We start from the raw sequence: 22,095 nt of genomic DNA on the forward strand, positions 1-22,095 counted from the left end.
GAGCTTACTTCCCTGTCCTGGCCCAATGTCAAATTCCTGCCAAGAGGCTCCCAAAGCTCTCTACAGCCAAATGTATCTGTTCAGCGCTGATAGATTCTCACTGTTTCTTTTTTAGCTAAGAAAATAATACTTCTGTAAATATTAAGTTTTCCTGAGACATAGATTTTGTTTTCATTGTTTTATTTTCATAGAAAAAGATTTGGACATAGATTTATGCAAGGGCACCAAGAAGGAGAAAAGATTAGTGCTGCAGAAAAGGATCAGGACTTAGAGACACAGGTAGAGGGAGCTACTCTTCAGGGTCTTAGCAATAGGTAGCCGTGCATGACTGGTGGCTTCTGAAGTCACACTGTTTCAAGGGCTTCTGGGGGAAAAAAAAAAAAACCAAAAAAATTCCTATTTTTCCTCTTAGTAAGAAACCAGTGGGTAGTTCCCAAGGTATACTGGTCAGGATTACAGGCTGATATACAAAACCACAGGCCACAAGGGTTGAAGAAATCCTTGCTCCATGAGGTCACAAGGAACTTAAGACCTAAGTTTTGACCATAAAGAAGTTCATGATCTTGTTTGTGAAGTTCTCCAGAAACTATGGGTTTATAATGAGAAGGAGTGGGGTGAACCTCAGGGGTCATATATGTACGGCAAATCTTATTAATGATTGGAATTTTTGTTTGTTTTTTCAAGATAGGGTTTCTCTGTGTAGCCCAGGTTGTCCTGGAGCTCATTCTGTAGACCAGGCTGGCTTCACAGAAATCTGCCTGCCTCTGTCCCCCAAGTGATGGAATTAAAGGCATGAGCCACTACTGCCCATTGGGGACAATGCTAGAGATTAGACATTTATTAGTCAAAATTGGCATTGCTGCCCCTGGAAGCCAGCTGTGTCTGTTAAATGACTATAGGGACTGCTGTTGACAAATTCGCCAGGTCTGGGACCTTTCTCATGAACAAGCTGGGTGAGGACAAGCCTGAGGATGGAGCTCTCTTGAAAGGTTTGGACAAGTCTCCAAACCTGCTCTGCAGTGGCTGCCTGGCTGAGGTTCTCTAGGTTGTCATGGTGGTACATTTTCTGTCATTTGTTTTGTCCTGTGATGTGTGGTGTCTGGGATCAGACATGGAGCCACATACATAGTAAGGCAGTGAGTACTGTCCAACTGGGCTACCGAGGCCACGTCCAGCTTCTCTCTCTCTCTCTCTCTCTCTCTCTCTCTCTCTCTCTCTCTCTCTCTCTCTCTCTCTCTCTGTGTGTGTGTGTGTGTGTGTGTGTGTGTGTGTGTAGCCCTAGCTGGCCTGGAGCATGCTTTAGCTCTGGTGTGTCCCGTCTCCTGAGAGCAGAAATGCCCATGTATAAAGCCATTGGTTTTGTATGTATCTAATTATTTATTGCATACATGTGTGCACATATGCTGTAGTTCACATAGAGAAGTCAGAAGACAACTTGTGGGTATTGGTTCTCTCTGCCACATGGGTCCTAGGGATTGAACTCCGGCTGCCCTTGAACTCATGGTGAGCATGTTTACCTGCTGAGTCATCTCCCTGGTCAATCTAAATCATTTCCAGAGCACTTTCTAAAGATAAGCAAAGCCACAGAAAGTCAGTGTTTTTTTTTTTTTTTTTTTTTTTTTTTTTTTTTTTTTTTTTTTTAATAAAATTATCTTGATCAATTTTGGTGTTTTGGAGACAGGGACTCATACATTCCGTCTGGCCTCAAGTTGCTATCTAGAGCTGAGAGTGACCATTTTATCGTCTGTGTCTCACCTCCCAAGTGCTGGGAATGCAGGCACGCACCACCATGCCTGCTTTTACAGTGCTGAGGGGGGAGCCTAGAGCAAGACTACCAGCTGAACTCCACCCCCAGCTAAGTCTCCGCAGGAGGTACCATTGCTCAAGTGTGGCTATTGCACCAAAGTCTAAACCTGGTTGTATTCGGGACTCGGTTCTCTTGAGAAATCTAAATGCTTTGGGGTTTTGTGCTGAATAGAAAGTCAAGAAGAACCCACTGGTCTCAGACTTCCCCTAGGTTTAATCTTTGCTCTGCTGTTTTAGGTGTACAGAGCCAATGGACCAGATGGAACTGTGGGCCGAGGCCAGAGAATCCACCTGCAGTTATGGGACACGGCGGGGCAGGAGAGGTATGTCTCCTCAGTCTGTCCACACTGACCTGGGCAGGCAAAGGCAGCCAACTGGCTGGCTCATCTGCACCTGGTAAGATGGGCTGCCAGATCAGTGTATTGGCAGCCTGAGGTGATGGTGACAGGCATATGTTCTCCAAGGTCAAAGAAGATGTAACTCTCCTTAAAATTAACCCTTTGTACTTGGGACTCATTCTTTTCTTTCCCGTTTCAGGCTTTAGGCTTCTCCCCTTTGCCTGCTGCTCTCTGCATACCTGGAAGAGTCCCGAGGCTGCTTGCTTTGTTCTTATCTGTTGCTGAGGCCTGGCGGAACCTCTGGTTGGGATGATTTAATCTGGTCAGAGGTTACTTGACTGAAATAAATCACATGACATTTTGGTGCAAGGTTAATTTAAGTTAGCTACAGCCTCCGATTTTTCTCAGTCTCCTGGAAGGGTGTGTGTGTGTGTGTGTGTGTGTGTGTGTGTGTGTGCGCACGCGCCCAGGGTTGACATTAGGTCTCTTCCATGGTTGCTCTCCACCTTGTTCATTGAAGCAGGGTCTCTCCCCAGTTCAGTGCTCACGCACACAGTTGGTCCAGCTCTGTAGCTTGTTCTGAGAATCCCCCATCTCGTCCTCCACGTGTCGGAGTTATAGGTGGTCTGCTATGCCTACCTGATAGTTATGTGGGTTCTGGGGATCCAAGCTCTGGTTCTCAAGCTTGTGTGGGAAACACTTTAGCCAATAAGCTATCTCCCAGCTTTCTTTTAATGATAAAAAGAAAAAAAAAAAACCCCAGAAATCTCAAAGCGTATATAAAATTGAAGAGAGATTTAACTGAACCCGTGTCCCTTACTCCTTCCTCCCTCCCACATTACCCACATCATGCCATGCATATGGTATGTATCTGTAAGGACTTTGTAAGAGCACTGAATACAGTAATTGAGGAAAACCTCCTAATTCTGGCCAGCTGGTCACCATGTAGCATTTCTCTCTGTGGAGCCTGCCTGCCTGTTACAGACGGGATATTTAGGCAAAGTGTGAGGGAACGGAGAGAAAAGGGACAGCAGGTAAAGCCTGTGGAAGTATAACACTAGGAAAGGTCAGCCCAACGCCAGTCCCGCCTTAGGGGTAATGTTGTCAGAGAGACACAGAGCTGTAAGTGAGGCCTCATGTCCTGAAGCCTCCCAGAAGGAGAAAATTCATGCCTGACACTGTTGGGTTTGGCCCAGTGAACTCAGCGTTGTCCAGTGATTTCCTGGCTGAGATCAGGATCTTCTGTGCTCAGTCTTCCCTGACACATTCTGTTCACAGGTGAATTTGGGGAAGTGGTAGACACCTGTTTGAGTGAGACAGCTTCATGGGAATGTTGATGCATCTTTGTAGAAGACTGAGGGGGCTGGAGATATGGCTCAGTGGTTAAGAGCACTGACTGCTCTTCCAGAGGTCCTGAGTTCAAATCTCAGCAACCACATGATGGCTCACAACCATCTATAATGAGATCTGACACCCTCTTCTGGTGTGTCTGAAGACAGCTACAGTGTACTTATATAGAATAAATAAGTAAATCAATTCAGGAGCGGGGCCATGACTTAGTTAAGTTTCAAACCTGACAAGCTGAGGTGCCTATTTAACATATCATCTCCAGGTTCTCAGAGTCCCTTAGCCCCTGCCTGATAGCCTGTTACAGGGTATGGTGGCCGTACATCCCTTCTACCCTGACCTCTCCAGCCCAGGAACTGGGCTACTCCTCTCTCCCAAAGCTCTTCCCTGTACAATCCAGACACCTTGGTTACCCACTCCTCTTTAGCTCCCTTTGCCCTCTTTGCACCTCTGATGACCTGGCTGCTGTACTTGGTCGCTTTTTCCACCTCCCCCCACATCGTTCAGGGTCATGACCACTCTGGACTCTCCTCTCTTCAGTGTTTGCTGAAGACTCCACTCTCCCACATATCCATACCAAACTTTCTCCTCCGTCATGCCCTTTCCTGTTCTTTCTACTTCTTTATGCTTTGTTCATTAGTGACCAACTGTCTTTTTTTTTTTTTTTTTTTTGTGCCCCAGGTTCCGTAGCTTGACCACTGCATTCTTCAGGGATGCTATGGGTTTCCTGCTTCTGTTCGACCTGACAAATGAGCAAAGTTTCCTCAACGTCCGAAACTGGATAAGTATGTGTGGTTTTTCCCAGCCCTGCCCTGCTCCTGGGACTGCTCTGAACTGCCATGTTATAGCATGTCCATGTTGTAGCATGTTCATGTTACATGTTCTTCTGGAAACAGCTCAGTGCCAATGCTGCTAAGAATAAGCTCGTCAGCTTAGGGCCTCAATGACTGACATCCCTTGCTCCCTGGAGCTACCTTCTCTCTGCTGGGGATCCTCTCATCTTCTCTGGAGGGAGTAAGAAGCGCCTAAGGGTGAGCCAGCCCAGTGCAGGAGCCTGATCAGAGAGCGCAGTCCTCTGGGCCCCACACGATTAGAACTGGCTCACCATCCATCTTCCCATCCCACCACCACCCAGCCAGAGTTACTTTTTAAAACCTGTAAAGAAAGTGCTTCCACGAAATTTTCCCATGATAATCTTAGTGGGACTATTTCCCCTCTTGCTGATGACTGTTGTTTCATTTTATTGTTTGATCCTTACCGCACCTCACCTTGGGGTACAGTTGTTTGGGTGTCTAGGTACATTCTTCTTTAGAGGAAAATTTCAGATAACTGATCAATTAATCACCCATTACTTTGTAATTTTAATGCTAAAATGTAGAGATGAGAATTATGATACCATTCAGGCATGGTGGTGCACACCTTTTAATCCCGGTACTTTCGAGGCTGAGGCAGGTGGATCTCTTAAATTCGAGGCCAACCTACTCTACAGAGGGAGCTCTAGGACAGCCAGGGCTACACAGGGATGTTGTCTGGACACCTCTCCCTCTCCAAAGAGAGAGAGAGAGAGGAAGAGAGAGACAGACACACACAGAGAGTCAGAGACACAGAAAACAATAACATCTCTTAAACTCACCAACATAGACGCTATGAACTGTTACTAATTCTTACAGGGTCTTTAAAGTTTTTTGGCTTATTAACTGAGTGCTCATATGCATCTGAGTCTCCTGGGGGAACAGTTCCCTGGACAACCATGTTCCTCGTGAGTAGTGGTTGGGTAAAACCTCGAATTTGCATTTCTAAAAAGTTCTCAGGGGTTGCAGAGACTGCTAGCCCATATCCCTTACCCAGAGAGTCACTGAAACAGTTAATAATCACCTTCACTCTGGGAAATAAGTACTGCCCTGTTCATTTGCAGATCAGGACGCTAAGGTGGTCACATAACTTCCCCCTTAGGACTAGGGCAGGGTTGATGAGGAGAGCACACGGCCAGCAACTGAGCCAAGCTTCCAACACTAGGAGATGTTTGTAAGCACAACAGTGGATGGTAGAGGTGCAGAGGGGAGGATGGAACAGAGCCTGAAGGAAGTGACTGGGTATTAGAGTGTGGGAACCGCACATTAACAACCTAGGGTAGAAGGGGCCTGGCTTGTACAGGAAACGGGGCACAGTTAGATCTTGCCTGGGCAGGTCTTGTGACCCAAGTTGTCCCCTAAAAGCAAAGAACAATATCCTGAAATTCAGGCCTGTATTATTTGAGGCTTGGGGAGACTTCCTCCTCCTTCACCTTCTCTTGATAAGATATGTGTGGCCTGCCTTTGTGAGGAGGAAGTGAAGTGTCAACACTCCTGGCTGATAGGGACAAAGCACATATGGAGTCATGCGCCCCGAGACCACTGATTGCAAAACTTCAGATGCTTCCATTTCTGGCCTGTGAGGAGAAAGAAGTTGGGTTTTATGTTCATTCTTTGGGAGATGGGACTATTTAACCCCCTGGGGCTCTTTTTCTTTCCTTTACAAAGATTTCATTTTTATGACTTAAAAAAAATCGTGTCCCTGTGGGAATGTGCATGTGAGCGCAGGGGCCCTGCGAGGCCAGTGGAGCTGGTGGTGATGAGCCACTTGGGTGGGGACAGAATCCAGGTCCTCTGGAGGAGCAGTACGTGCTCTTCACCACTGAGCCATCCGTCCAGCCACTTTTGCTTTTCATAGTTCAGACTAGCTAACGGGTTCTAGGTGAATGTTTCTGAAGGTTACAGAATGAGTTGTGGTGTCCTGGTTCCCTCGATCTTGGTGACACTCATTTACTATTTACTCTGCGACTTCTTTCATCGTCAAACTGCAGTTTTGTTTGTCTGTATGAGACAAGGTCTCAGTGCCAGGCTGTCTCTGGACTTGAGGCTTCTTGCCTCAGCTTCTCAAGTCCTGGGATCACAGGCATGTACCATCACATATGCTTTTTCTTCTCCTTCCCCTTCTTCCTCTTCTTCATCATCATCTTCGTCTTTGTCTTCCTCTTTCTCTTTTTAACTTTTTATTGATTCTTTGTGAGTTTCCCCTCGTAGACCCCAGTCCTACTCGCCTCCCCTTCATATGTCTGCCCTCTGCACCCTCCCCCACAGAAGGAAATAAAAACAAAGCATAGAAAACATCTCATCATGGAAGCTGCAGTGTGTCAGTGTGTCCCACAGCACACCCTCCTGTTCACGCAGCTTCACTTGCAGATGTTCGTTGCAGTGAGTCACTGGTCTGGCTCGGGGCCTCTGGCTTCTGCTACACTGTCAGTACTGGGTCCTCAGTGGGACTCCTCTCAGACATCCCTGGTGTTGCCCGGTGTTAGGGGGAGTCCTGCAGCTTTGGATCAGCAGAACTGGCCCTTTCATGAGCTCAAACAGTCCAGTAGGTGGATTTTGGTGTGGGCTCACGCAAAGCCCTGGATCTGGGCCTGGCACACCCAGTTTAATTATTTTAAATAGATTGATCCTGCCTTAGGATGATACAAAAACATGAAAAGCATTTCAGATGTACACGAAAGGACACTCCAAGACCAAGTTCTTAGAACAGAGGAGGTTTATTAGCCCCAGAGGGATGAAAAGGAACAAGGGGGAGGGGAGAAATGGGGTACCGGAGAAGGGCAAGGGATATTTGCTTCAGAGGGATAAAGGACTGCCTCTGGATAAAGCAGAGGCAGATGTGGCCATTGGCAAATGGTAGTTTATAAAGGGAAAGGGGGGAACCCTGGCTGGTTTCTTCTGATAATGCATGTTAACTAGGTGTGCCCAAAGGAGCTTTGGAATCCTGGACTTCTGTCCTTTGATAGTTGGACCTCCGACTCAGCCTCGGGAGGAGGAAGTAGCCAGACAAGGGACTAGACCTTGGTGGCTAGCTTTAGGAATGTCATCTATGATTCAGCACTAGTGAGGGAAAGTATTCCATCAGTTCTTTACCTCTGTATTCTCAGGTTTTCAGAAGCACCTCTGCATGGGTTTGCTATTGATTATATGCTTATGTTATGACTTCCGGATAACGAGCTTTCCTGTGCCTTAGGCCAGCTACAGATGCATGCATACTGCGAAAACCCAGATATAGTGCTCTGTGGAAATAAGAGTGACCTGGAAGACCAGAGGGCTGTGAAAGAGGAGGAGGCCAGGGAACTTGCAGAGAAGTATGGGTGAGTATTCCTGTGGTGGGGTCCAGAGGACACGGAAACATTAGCGAGCAAGCGAGAAGAGAGACCTCAGAGCTCCTGTGAGCATCACAGCAGGAGTTATAGAACAAACATGGGGTGTGAGTGTCCTCTGCTGTCTCTGTCCCCTCTTGGAGCTCCTTGGAATTTGTAGGAATAGATCCTCGAGTGCAGACGTACTGACTGTAGGGCCTTCTGTCCAATGTACAAACAGAAGACTGTTTTTGTTTTGATTTTCGAGACAAGGTTTCACCTTGTGTGGCCCTGGCTGTCCTGGAACTTGCTCTGTAGACCAGGCTGGCCTCGAACTCCTAGACCTCCTTCCTCCCCGTCTCCTGTGCTCGAATTAAAAGGTATGCTGGCCATCGCCTGGCTAACAAAAGACTCTTAGCATAAGGAAATCCTCTGTGTTTGGCAAGGAAATTTCAAAACCACTTTACATCCCGTTGCAGAGTTCCGGCGATTGAGAAGGCCTTTTTGGGGGTATCTATCACGGAGCAGGCGCCAACTTTGACGGGAGGAAGTGAAGCCGCCCCTTGCTTTAAGCTGGGTTTGAGTGGAGGGCCAGAAAATGCAGTCTTCCTCCTCAAGCTCTTAGAGTGGGTTCATGGAGGCACCCTAGGGCTTGCCCATGAAAGGCGAAGGTGACGTCACATCTCTACTTCCATCCCGTCAGGTGGGCGGGTGCAGGATTTCTGGGAAAGGAAAGGAGAGAACGTGTACGGAGTGGGCAGGGCGTGACTTTCTGCCTCTAGCAGCTCTGGTCTCACCTGAGGCATTCCACCCGACACACCCACCTTACTCTGACAAGAAGATTTGGAATGCGTCCTGCCAGGGCAGATGGCGCCCAGCCCTTAGAAACATCTGGGAGATGTGTAGAGGCTTGAGTATGGGTCTCACCTCTGTGGCTTGGCTGTGTGGAGTGTTAGCAGCTAAGTTTCAGTTTGACACTCATGTTTGAAGAGATCCTGGCTTGGGGACGTGATGGCGAAGTTGGCAGAGTGCTTGCCATGCAAGCTTAAGGACCTGAGTTCGATGCTCCCCCACTCCAGAACTCCAAGTGGCGGCACATGCCTTTAATTCTAGTACTCAGGAGGCTGAGGCAGGTGGATCTCTTTGACTTTGAGCCCAGCCTGGTTTACATAGTGAGACCCTATCTTACAAAACAAGATACAAACGAGTTGGGTGTGTTAGCTTTCATTTGATTCTCAGAGCCAGGAGGCAGAGCCAGGTGCATCCTTGGGGCTTGCCTGCCAGCTGAGCTAGCTCAGTTAGTAAATTCCAGGCCAGCGAGAAAGCTATCAAAATAAAAACAAGGTGGGTGTTGTCACTCACGGTTAACCTCTGCCTCCACTAGCACATGCACTTGTGCACATATGAACACAGGAGCCCGGGTGAGTGCACATATCTACTGCACAGATCTGACTTTGTCACCGTAGTTACATAGTCTCTGGAAATCTTTGTGACCCATGTTGAATCTTGGGGTTCACAGGATGGGCTATCAGGAAAAGGAGCTGGCTACAAGCTGTGGAATTGGGTATGGGAAATGAGGGCCAAATAGGATTTATGTCAGTGTCCCGAGACTGCGAGCAGCTGTTGCCTCTGACCTCGGTGGTGTGGACATCCTGCACAAGCCAGGCCCTTATCTTAGGGCTAATCACACACCTGGCTTAGCAGTCTCCAGTGGAGAGGTGAGGGGGGTGGGACCTGCGCAAGTCTGGTTGCTAGGCTATGCCAGGATGAGTCAGCAGGTAAGGGCCTATGTGTGAGGAATCTTTAAGGGGTAATGCCTCACTTCCCCCGCATCTCGCCTGTGGCCCACCGTAAGCAGAAAAGCAGATTCCGGGAAATGCTCAGCCAGGCTACAGGGGCATACCGTGTGGGGACCGACAGGGTCACCGGTGCCTTTAACGGCTTCCCACGTGATTTTCCGACCAACTCACTTGGGAGATTCTGAGGTAGAGGCTGGCAGAGCTAGCCCCCAGGCAGTTCTGGTATGGCCCGTCCCTTTGAGAGGCTCTCAAAAGCGTGAAAAGGAAACAGGGGCCAAACACCACAAGTCAGACTGAAGTGCTGAAAGGGGTGTGTTTTGCAAGGGGATGAGAGGAAGTCAGCCATGAGGCAACAGAGGCCGTAGGTATTGCCTATGCTTTGAGACGTGATGTAAAAGTAGGCCAGTCAGAGAAGCCTTTCAACGGGAATGGCTCAAGTACCTGGAGATGGAAAGACCAACCTGGGCCCACTCTAGACCTTCATCAGATCTTTCCTTGTTACTGCATGTTGGGTCTCAGCCTGGTGTTGCTTACTGTTGTACCAACGTCTGAGCCATGCGGGGGCTGTCTTTCCCTGTGTCCAGCACACACTTGTTATGAAAAAGGTCACAGAGATGTGCTGAGTCATTCTAACGAGAAGAGGTTTTAATTGATGAGGACAAAGGAAATGCTCGAGCCCTTTGTTTCCCTTGAGTCACAGAAAATAGCTGGTGCTGGCAGTGAGCCCCCTTGCCTTTTCTATTCCGGATGGAGAAAGCCAAGAAAGCTGTGGATGGGATTAAAGGATAAAGGGGGGAATGTTCTATGGAGGTATAGTGAGGTATGCGGGAAGGGGTGCTTCAGCCGGCCCATGTTGAGGCATTCCTTCCCCTGAGGGACCAGCCGCACGATGGTATAGTGAAGAATAGAGGTTATTATCCAGGACATGCAGAGGGGAGTTAAAAGGGTTTAGGAGCAGGGGGGAGGGAGAGGGAGAGAGTGGAGTAGAGGCTGTCTATGAGCACATGCAGGAGGTGGGGGAAGGAAATGGGAAGAGAACAGGGACAGGAAGACAAGAGAGCAAGAGTGAGGAGGGGCAAGCAGCCCCTTTTATGGTATGATGCATACCTGGCTGTTGCCAGGTAACTGTGGGGTGGAGCTTAGAAGGCTAACAGTACATACCTGTGTGCTGTGCACAATAATTGGCCACAGATTTGAGAGACAAGAACTCTGTGCCCCCTGCTGGTTGCTGATGAGGGAAGGTAACACGGTTTCTGCAATGAAAGCTCAACCGAAAACCTTCATTGACTATGTCAGTCAGTACATACATCGGCACAGGTCATGTTTTGGATTTCAGGGGTCCGAACTCTGCAGCGCTCTGTGCTAACTCTGAATTAGGGAACATGGTCTGAATTTGGATTCTGATGGCTTGATCCCTTGTAAACTTAATCTCTTCCTTGAGTCGGGAATGGAATTAATGAAGGCTGGAGTGATGGTTCCATGGTTAAGAGCACTTGTTGCTCTTGCAGAGGGTCAGGGTTCAATTCTTGGCACCTATTCGGTAGCTTACAACTATCCCTTAGTCCAGATCCAGGGAATCCAATATTCTCTCTTCTGACTTCCTCAGATTTCTCAGACACAAGGCACACACACGGTACAAACATATATGTGGAGGCAAAACACTCATATAAATAATAAATCTTAAAAAGAAAGAAATCAATGTTGTGTTATTGTGCATACTTTGAAGCAATGTAAGTAAGCTACAACCAAACACACAAGACTGATTGCTGGAAACCACCGTGACTCAGTAGAGAATCCAGATTTCCCTGGCCACAGTCCTCCAGGTTCAGGGGACGGTCACACAGCCCTGTCTTGTGAGCACTCGGCATCCAGAACTGCCTGTGAGTTCTGGATCCACATGGAAGCCAAACACCGAGACACATTTGACAAAACTCTCTAGAGATCCTCATTGTCATTCTGACAACTTCTGCAGTGCTGGAGACTGAACTCAAGGCTTTGCACGTGCCAGACAAATGCTTTCCTAGTGAGAATATGAATGTGTGTGTATGTGTGGTAGCTTATGTATATCTGGAGCTGCAGTTATAGACAATTTTGAGTTTCTAATATGGGTGCTGGGAACTGAACATGGAAAGTAGGCACACCTAATCTCTGGCACTTTAGAAGAAGTTAGAAGTCATCTATTGAGAATTATGCACAATGGATATCTTGGAGAAGTGCAAAAAGAGAGTCCCTTTTGTTGTTTTGAAACTAACTGTTGTCGTTTTGTTTATCAGATGCTTTTGTTTTTTAAATTGTGATGAGTCTGCTTGCTTTTTTTTTTTTTTTTTGTAGACAGGGTTTCTCTGTATAGCCCTGACCTGACTGTCCTGGAACTTGCTCTGTAGACCAAGCTGGTGCAAACTCAGAGATTTGCCTGCCCCCTGCCTCCTGAATGATGGGATTAAAGGCATGTGTCATAACACCCAGTATATTAAAAACATATTCTTTGTCTCCAGGAACTCCCAACTAACTATGAAGTGGCCATTTGTAGGCGGATATGAATATCAACCATTTTTCATACCTCTAGCAAGAGTGCTCCCTGTCAGTGCTGCTCTATCGCCATCTGGTGGACATAAAGGATAATGGTACTTTTGAATTTATGCCTAGATATCTAAACTTGTCTTCAGATAAATTTTAAAACACAAGGACCAGGCATGCCTTTAATCCCAGGACTCGGGAGGCAGAAGCAGGAGTATCTCTGAGTTCGAGGCCAACCTGGTCTACAGAGTGAGTTCCAGGCCTGCCAGGGCTACGCAAAGAAACCCTGCCTCGAAAAACAAAACAAAGATCAGGCTGCTACTGAGTGTGCAGAAATGGTGCCTCTGGCATGCTGGAATTGCAGGCATGCACCACCACATCCAGAAGGAGTCCTGCTACTGAGAAAAGCCTCTCATGTCTGACGCTGTTAAGTGTTGTACCTGTGTTTGTCTCGGCCTCTTCACAATCTGACCTCATAACTCCTGCTCCTCCTTTTCACAGATAAGGAGAAGGCCCAGAGCTATGGCTGGGGGCACAGTACTCTCTACAACCTGGAATACTTGTTTTCTGACTGTCCTGGAATCCACTAATGTAGACCAGGCTGGCCTGCCTGCCACTAATACCGGGTGGAACTCTGTGGCCAATCCAGAATCTTAGTTTGTTGTTGCTGCTTTGGGTTTTGAAGCAGGACCTTGTTAGATGGCTCCATAGTCCAGGCCAGCCTGGCACTTTCGATGCCCCAAGCACATGTAGCAGAAACAAAAAAACAGAAGTATAACAGATGGCTCAGTGGTTAGGAGCACTGACTGCTCTTCCTGAAGTCCTGAGTTCAATTCCCAGTCCAATTCCAGCTACCACATGGTGGCTCGTAACCATCTGTAATGTAATCTGATGCCCTCTTCTGGTGTGCATGAAGACAGAGTGTACTCAGATACATAAAATAAAATAAATCTTTGCTGGAGATAGTAAGCAGGAGGACTGTGAATTTGAGGCAAGCCGAGACTACATAGAAAATCCAAGATCCATCTGAGTTACCTAGTTAAATCCCGACTCAAAACCCAAAGGCTGCGGGTGTTGCTCACTGGTGGACCGAAGAGGGCATTTCCTAGTTGAACAGGGGCTGTAGGACGGATGAGAACATATGTGGGAATGGAGAATGCTTAGACTGCAAGCATCACCACCTGAAGGGAAATGGGTCCTTCAAGCCTCTGGAGTCTGACACCAGGCAGTTTATTGTAAGCATATTTAAATGCAGTACCATCTTGGGGGAAGGTTTCCTGGTGTAATACAATCACCAGTGCACAGGGAAGGGTAGCTATCAAAATTCAAAGTTTATGTTCCTTCTTCCAAGAAGGTGGGTTCTAGAGATAGGGTGCATGTACCAGCTTAAGGGCCTGGGGAGGGTCTGGATGTCTCCACCAAACAGATAGCTCAGAAGCCCTTAGGTCTACATGTGTCCTATTGACTGAGAAAACTAACATGAGGGCCTTTGGAAAAAAAAGGGGGGGGGGGGGGTTCTGGCTCGACAGAGAGCAAAGGTCATTGTTGGTCCTTAACAACACCCACTGCTAGCTGTCTGAATGGAAAACAGGTGGTACAACATTTCCTTTGAAATTGAAGCTCCTGTGTGCCTAACGTTCCTGGTTTCCTAGTGATCTATGGATGCAAGAACCTTTGTGCTCCCAGAGTGAAAAACAGGAAGGGACATGACTGTCCCTAGGTATGGTGGAGGAGAAAGTTTATTATAGACGTGTGGGAGATCATAACCAGAGGCTGGGGCATCTGGGAACGTCCAGAGTGGTTATGACCCTGAACCATGTGGGGAGACACGGAGGGGAAGGAGAGAGGGAAGCCAAGCACAGCAGCCTGGAGGCCAAACATATCAGGAGACAGCCAGGAAACCAAAATGTCTGGGTTATCTAAGGAAGAGCCTCTGGGGGAAGAACAGCCCAGCCCTTGGGCTAGAGAGCTCAGGGTAAAGGGCGGGGTTTGCCAGCCATCCAAGAAGGGACTGAGAGATGCTGGAAGAATCTGGAGGCCAGGTCTGCTTGAGAGTGAGAGTGAGTGTGTGTGTGTGTGTGTGTGTGTGTGTGTGTGTGTGTGGTAGGGGGTAAAGGCATATAATTAAAGCACACATTCCCCAGTATCCCCTCCTCTTACATCCTCATTTTTTTTTTTTTTTTTTTTTTTAATGAGACAGGGTCAAGTGTAGCCCAGGCTTTCCTCAAATTTGCTCTGTTGTGAGGCTGCCCTTAAACTTATGATCCTGCCTTTACCTCCCAAACTAGGATTGCGGGCATGTAGCACTATGCCTGGCCCTGCCTTCTAAGGAAACGCTGGCTCTACTCTGCAGCTATTGATGGTTGCCTAGACATTATTCATACCTGTCCCTCCTCATAGAAGTCTAGTTTTCTTTACACATACATTCTGCCTCAGGATGACTTGCTGTTTGAGAGAGATGGGTGCAGGCGCCAGCCCATGCAGACTGATTGCCTTACGCCAATAGAGATGATGTCATTAAAAAAAAAAAAGATCTTAATATATACAGTAGCTGTCTTCAGACACACCAGAGGAGGGCATCAGCTCCCATTACACTTGGGGCCTTTGGAAGAGCACCACTGAGCTATCTCTCCAGCCTAATGATGTCATTTTTTAAGCCTAAGCAGGTATTTGTTTTAGGTGCTGGCAAATGACAGCATTTTGAAAAATGAAATATGAAGGAGGCACACACACTGGAGTAAAATTTATTTTTTCTTCTTATTTGGCACATTGAATTATACCTGAAACACTGTCACCCCTCTGGGCACTACTGAAGTCACACTGTTGTCGTATATATTTATCCTCACATTCTCTAAATTGTGATTTGTCAAAAGATTATGAAGGGCAAAGGTCGCTGTCTGTCCACGTTGTTACCCCAGTGGTTTCTGTCTTCCAGAATCCCTTATTTTGAAACCAGTGCTGCCAACGGGACCAACATAAGCCAAGCAATTGAGATGCTCCTGGATCTGATCATGAAGCGGATGGAGCGGTGTGTGGATAAGTCCTGGATTCCAGAGGGAGTGGTACGGTCCAATGGCCATACTTCTGCAGATCAACTGAGTGAGGAGAAGGAGAAGGGGTTATGTGGCTGTTGAGACACCAGCATGGCCCCGCCTGCCAGCTCTGCTGTGGAGACCGAGAGATGAGCCGCACATCCGGGTGCTTCTCCTCATCTCTAGAACTGACTCAGCTCCCGTCTGCAACTCTGTTGCAGCTTTCTTTGATTTAGCCCATGAACTGGAACTATTTTGCAGAGTCAAAAGTGTCTTCTAAAAGCCTATGGTGGCGGGTCGTTCAGGGATCCAAGATTTCATCTGTTAAATAGAATGCTGATAGTCCTGTCGCCTGCCTTAACACAGTCACCTGCCTCAACACAGACAGCCCTAGAGTCTCATTGAAGACAGATGTTTGCACAACAAAAAGCTAGCATGGTCATAGAATCCAGATTTCAAAAGCTATACCATAGAATCGCTCTCACGCTAATGAATGTTAGTAAGTGTACACATGGGTCCATAGCTTTCAGCATTGCCTTTAACTTAGCCTTCCCTTTGACATGAACATAAACAGTCTACTATAGACTCTGAGTAGACCAGACTGACTCGCTGTGAGTTTGGGGTGGTGGGAAGGGTTTGTGGAGAAGAGGTGGGTGAAATAGGGATCAAATTTAGTCAGATTGTCTGGCTCTTTTGGAGGGGTCATGAGACCCTTGAGTTTATCAGTGGTCTGTTGGTTCAGTCCACATCTGAACATTGCTCATGCTTCTGCTGTATGTTTGTATGTATGTATGGTCTCTTCATATGTATGTATGCATGTATGTATGTATGTATGTTTGGTCTGGCACCTCAGGCTGTGCTTGTCTGTAGACTGCTAATCTGACTTTCTCATCAAGCTTTGGTGGTGGTGGTGTTTCCCAGTCTGTTCTCTCCCCCATTAATGTAACTAAAGGAATCGCTTTTTAATGAGACAGCTGTTCATTTGCTAGCCGCAGGGAGATCATTGTATTTAAGCAGTCACATTTGTGTGCTAGTGTAAGGGAGGACTTTTGTAGCCTGTAGCTTTCGCTGGGAATTGGACACTCATGTTTGATGACAGTATAAAGGAAAACACGTACTTTGCATGGTAGTTTTCAAGTGGCCTTTTTTTTTTTTTTTTCCTTTTTGGAGACAGGGTCTTATGTGTTTTCTGTCTGGCCTGAGGCTCCTTTTGTAGACTAGGCTGGCCTCAAACTCACAGAGATCCGCCTGTGTCAGCCCCCTCGGTGCTGAGATTAGTGTGGTCGTCATACCTGGCTCTCAGAAGACTTAAGAAATCAAACCTCTTTCATTTACTGCCATTGTCCTTTGACCCCTCCCCAGAAAAAAAAAATAGCCATGGCTACGATTTTTCTGTTCTAGAAACAAGGGGCACCGGAGCTGTCACTGAGGCCTATGCGTCTGAATCCTGTATATCCCAAACATGGGGCCCGCCACAGCCGCGCCTTCCAGTGTTGCTCTAAGACTTCAGTGGAGTGTATCGCATGTCAGGACACATTTCTTAATGTCTCTTTTGTAAATACAAACAAGTTACACCAGGTGTTGGTGGCACACTCCTTTGATCTCCGGCACTTGGGAGGCAGAGGCAGGCAGTGAGTTTGAGGCCAGGCTGGTTTATAGAGTGAGCTTCAGGATAGCCGGAGCTACACAGTGAAATCCTGTTTCAAGAGAGTTAATGTTTGCATGGTGCAGGTGTCCAGAAGTGGATGACAGTCAGATTCAGATCCAGCTTCTGTTGGCTCCACACCAGGCACAGGGTCTAACGTGTGATAGTTTCCAACACCAGAGCTGCCTTGAATTGTTGAAATAAAACAACACAAAACTGTGCTCTCTTTGAAAATGGTTTAAATTTGATATAAAATAACACCATATTTTTCTATACAAATCTGTATAAAAGCAAATGCTTTTCAGTGAACTCTGTGCCAACTGAATAATCATAATAAAGAGATCCAGTATGTGTATAAAGTTTCAGTGAATATTTCAAACTAGGAACCCAGTTCAGGAATGCTGAGTCCATGTGATGCTCAATGAGGAGTCTGGCCAAAACACACCCAGGGAGGATAGCTTGTGATAGGAGCGGTTGGTCAATTCTATTTCACGTGTATGAATGTTTGCCTGAATATCTGTGTCCCTTGGAGACCGGAAAAGGGCATTGGATTCTTTGGGACTAGAGTCACAGTTGTCAGCTGCCGACTGGTTGCTGGGAATTGGTCATGGGTCCTCGGGAAGAGCAGCCAGTGCTCTTAGCTGAGCCATCTCTCCAGCACCAAATTCAAAATGTTTTATCTAATATTTATTGAGCACCGTTGAGAATCGGTGAACCAGGTAGTCTGTTGGAGCAAAACCAAAATTGGTTAAGACCTGCACTCAAAGCAGAGCTGGGGACGGTGCCAGGGCACTGGGGACGGCTTGGCTATGGACTGAAAGAGACTCAGCCCTTCTACCTTATGTGCTCACACCATTGTCTGCTCCCCTCAAGCTCTCTGACGTGGCACTCGTGGGTCTGTCTGTCTTGGGTGCTACCTTTCCATAGGTCTACCTGGTGCTCTCTCGGACACTGTTCAAATACCGCCTTGTCCAACCATGTCCTATAAAAGAGCAGCCACTTTCACGGTCCACTAAAATGCCCCATGCTGAAACTCTGGTACCCGGTTTGCTAACCCTATTGAGGAGGATTTGTCAAAGTGTGCAAGCCATAGCTAAAAAGATTAGGGACACAGGTAAAGTGGAGGAGCCAACTGGGGTCTTTAAGTGTGCATGCTCACAACCCTTCTGTAAGTGCTTACTCTGCAACGAGCCCTGGTGCTGTGCACATCTGCACATGGAAACTCCTCAGGGACGGAAAACAAAAACCGAGGAAGCTGCATGCCTGCTCGTAGGTATGGTGGGGGAGGAAGTTCATTATAGATATGTGGGTGAGCATAACCAGGTAAACACATCTGGAAGAGACCAAAAAGGGCATGTCCCTGAACCCAGAAACTTAACTTTGTTAGTGAAGATAACCTGGTCTCCTAGAGTAACCTTATCAGGTGTTCTCAAGAAGCACCTAATGATAGGGTAGTAATTTCACCCAACTCCTGTAGACTATTGTAAAACAAAACAAAACAACCCATTGCCCTGTTGTACATGTGGTAGCAACACAATTATTAATCCCAGCATTGGGAGGCAGAGGCTAGCAGACAGATCTCTGTGAGTTCCAGGCCAGCCAAGGCTACTTGATGAGACCCTGTCTCAAAACAACACACAGGATACAATGAGCAGCAAAGCCCACACCCACTGTGCAAGATATGACTTTTCTTCACCGTGCTTTATCTCTTAACCCTCATGTATAAGCCTACATTAAAATGCCTTTAGGAGCTAGGGTTAAGGTAGGTTTGGGGGAATAGGCAGAGTTGGGGGGCTGGGGACTGCTGGGGGTGTGGCAGGCAGACACCTTTAATCTCAGCATTCAGAAAACAGGCAGGCCAATCTTGTGAGTTCAAAGCCAGCCTTGTCTACAGGGTGAGTTCTAGGACAGTCAGGGCAACACAGAGAAACCTTGACTTATACTCCCCTGCTTTCTCATCCCCCCAAACATACTTTTTGTAAAACATTCTCTTCTTCAGAAACCGGATAGTCCTATAATTATTTTTTTAAAAGGAATTTTCTATGTAGCCCTGGCTGTCCTAGAACTCAGAGAATTTGACCCGGCTCTGTGTCCCGAGTGCTGGAGTCACAGCTGTGTGCTCCCACTGCCTGCTACTCTGGAATTCTTCTTAGTGCCCAAGCAACAGATATGGGTTTGGTTTGGGCTGCCTTTGTGTGCATCCCAAAATACCAACAGTGGGACTATGTTTCAAAAGGGAACAGAGAGGAAAATCTTTTGTTCACAGCTGTGAGCCAGGCGTGGCGTACGTACATGTAACCCCAGCATCTGGGAAGCCGACACAAGAAGATTGTTAAGTTTGAGGGAAACTTGGGCTATGTGATGAGGTCTGGGTCACCTGAGCTACAGGGCGAGACTGTCTCAAAAGCAGGCAAACAAACAAAACTGAAAATGAATTCTATAGCTACTTTAATATAATCACAAGGATTTTATTGTGTTAAAATGTGCACTATTCACTAGTTTGTGCATATATAGATTTCCCACTGAAGCTATTGTCATTAGGAGAGTCTCAGGGGCTGCGGGCACTTTAAGAACTGTATTCCTACTGAGGACTCTGTTTGATTCCCAGCATTGATGTCAGCTGACTCAGGATCTAGTGCTTCTGACCTATCAGGACACCTGTCCTCACTAGTGCATATTATCAACACCAACACACATGCTTACATGTTAAAATTAAAAATAATAAAAATCTTAAAACACGGGTGGGAGAGATGGCTCAGTGGTTAAGAGCACTGGCTGCTCTTCCAGAGGTCCTGAGTTCAATTCCCAGCAACCACATGGTGGCTCACAACCATCTGTAATAGGATCTAATGCCCTCTTTTGGTCTGTCTGAAGACAGCCACAATGTACTTATATAAGATAATTTTTAAAAAATCTTAAAGCATAAAGCTTTAAGCAAAAAATAGTTTTAAGCATTGTTCTGCCTATTCACAGAAGTGAGTCCATCCTGTGATCATCTGAATGTCTCTCTGCCTCTTAATTCCTATTCTCAGATCTCAGCACCTTTTCAGGCCTTTCAAATACCTGTAGTTGCCTAGACCTTCCCTTGGCTTAGAAAGGTTCTACAAAGAGGAGCGTGATAGTTTTAGGGGTTGCTTCTGGCTGGAGATAAGACCCAGACGGTTGACGGCAGGAGACCTGTGACTTCACTTTTTGGTTTTTGTTTCTTTTGTTATTGTTTTGAGACTGGGTTTCTCTGTGTAGCCCTGGCTGGCCTAGAACTTGCTCTGTAGACCAGGCTGACTTTGAACTCAGATCAGCCTCCCTCTGCCTCTTGAGTTCTCAGATTAAAGGCATGAACCACCACATCCCTGCTAACAGAAGATTTTTTTAAAAGATTTATTTATTTTATATATATGAGCACACTGTTGCTGTTTTCAGACACACCAGAAGAGGGTATTAAATCTCATTACAGATGGTTGTGAGCCACCATGTGTTTGCTGGGAATTGAACTCAGGACCTATAGGAAGAGCGACTGTCAGTACTCTTAACTGCTGACATCCAGAGGACTCTTAGAATAAGGATACCCTCTGTAATTTGTAATTTTATTTTCTTAAATTGCAGTGAATAAAAAACATGAACAGAAAACTAAATTGAAATATAATTCTGCTGTTTAGAGAAGGTCAGGAAGCCACATGTGTGGAGTTGCCTTCATTAAATGTGAGTTCTTTTTGCCCCTGCCCAGCTGTCTCTAGAAAGTAAAAGAAATTGGAAGCCCAGCATACCAGAGCATACCATTTTTTTGTGTGTGTGGGGGGGGTCTTTTGAGACAGAATTCAGAGATCCTCCTGCCTAACTCCACAGTACTGAGGCCAAAGGCATGGAACTGGAGAGTGTCTTAATTCCTGCCTGGGCAGGTTACTTACTAAGACCCGTCTAAAAGCAAAAGCAACAGAAAAAAAAAATTGTTTTTAAAGTATGTGGAGGGCTGGAGAGATGGCTCAGCAGTTAAGAGCACTGACTGCTCTTCCAGAGGTCCTGAGTTCAATTCCCAGCACCACGTGGTGGCTCACAGCCATCTATAATGGGATCTGATGCTCTCTTCTGGTGTGTCTGAAGACAGCTACAGTGTACTCATATAAATAAAATAAATAAATCTTTTTTTTTTAAGTATATTGAAACTTGGTATCCAGGGGAGGCAACTCAGAATGAAGGTGTAGGGACTTTGTTGTTGTTGTTGTTTGGAGCCTGGCTGTCCTGGAATTCACTTTGTAGACTAGGGTGGCCTCAAACTCAGAAATTAGCCTGTTTCTGCCTCCTCTGTGTTGAGATTAAAGGCATTTACCGCCGTAGCCTTGCCACAAGTGAGATTAAGTTGGCCTTGAAGTCAGGTAACACTCTGATGTTAGGTCTACTGCCTCCCGGTGTTCACAATTGGGATGTCTGACGCTTCTCAGCACACACCTTAAAAATAGAAGCTTCTCCCTCTAAGGGCAGCAAGCTGCCCCACCCCCACCCCAGGTGTAGCCATTGAGGCCTTGAGCAGAGGCGGGGCTTCTGGGGGGGAGGGGGAAAGCAAGGCCTAAGATCCAATTGGAAAGACTTGAGTGGGAAGGGGCCAGGGAACAACCCTTGAAATAGGGCTCTGACCTCAGAGTCTGAGTTCACCGATTTTGGAGTTGCTGAGGCTGTCTGCGGTGAGACTGCTCCAGAATGGCTTCTCTGAAGACGTTTCAGTCCCTCGTTCCGCTGCAGCACAAACATGGTGCCTTGTTTGAAATTGTCGGAGAGCCCAAGCTGCCCAAGTGGTTCTGTGCCGAGTACCTGCAACATCCCAAAAAACTGTACGTGGAACCTTGGTTAGTGGAAATCATGTTCGGTAAGTGAACTGGAAAGGCAAAGGCAACCTTTTCCTGATCCCTATATACGTCCTGACTGCGTATGTTCTTTTGTATTAAAAAGCCTCTCTCCAGAGGCTGTGGCCCCAAGAAATGGAAGCCACCTCACTCTCGGGTTCCTCCTGCTCCCTGTCCAGGTAAGGACGGAGAGCACATCCCTCATATTGAGTGTATGTTGCGAATCCTGATTCATGTCGACGTGTGGGGCCCCGAAAAGCGAGCTGAGATTTTGATATTCGGAGTGCCTTATTTCCAAAAGGACGTTGCTAAGATGCTCACTGACTTGGCTCACGATTGTCGCATGAAGCTGATGGAAAGTAAGTATGGGCGGGGAGTAGAGAGGGCCATCCTGCCCCGCAAGTCTTGGCTCCTTGGGAGGGCTCAACCTTGGTAAAGTGGGTTTTGGAAATGTTCTAGAAGGCCAGATGGACCTTGTGTTTGGGAACCCTTAGCCCCTGCTCCTTCAGGTTACAGAGGTGGTGGTTGTCCTTATCGGCCTCCTTAAACTTTCTTCCAACTCAGAGGAGGCTCTGGAGGCTGGAGTTGAGCGTCGTCGTCTTTTGGAGGCTCGTAAGGCG

General features: G+C 47.0%; 1 protein-coding gene across 1 annotated transcript in view; it reads left to right on the top strand.

The window, feature by feature from the left end:
- Positions 1-16,899, top strand: part of RAB27A (RAB27A, member RAS oncogene family) — a 46,693-nt gene extending 29,794 nt beyond the window's left edge. Inside the window, exons 3-6 of the mRNA XM_080934326.1 lie at positions 2,044-2,129; positions 4,173-4,276; positions 7,536-7,659; positions 14,899-16,899. Of these exons, the coding sequence (XP_080790452.1) occupies positions 2,044-2,129; positions 4,173-4,276; positions 7,536-7,659; positions 14,899-15,097 (513 nt within the window). The 3' untranslated portion in view covers positions 15,098-16,899. The remainder of the gene's footprint in view (positions 1-2,043; positions 2,130-4,172; positions 4,277-7,535; positions 7,660-14,898) is intronic.
- Positions 16,900-22,095: the final 5,196 nt, after the last annotated feature.

This window comes from Micromys minutus (assembly GCF_963924665.1).
Source record: "Micromys minutus genome assembly, chromosome: 21".
NCBI classification, from domain to species: domain Eukaryota; kingdom Metazoa; phylum Chordata; class Mammalia; order Rodentia; family Muridae; genus Micromys; species Micromys minutus.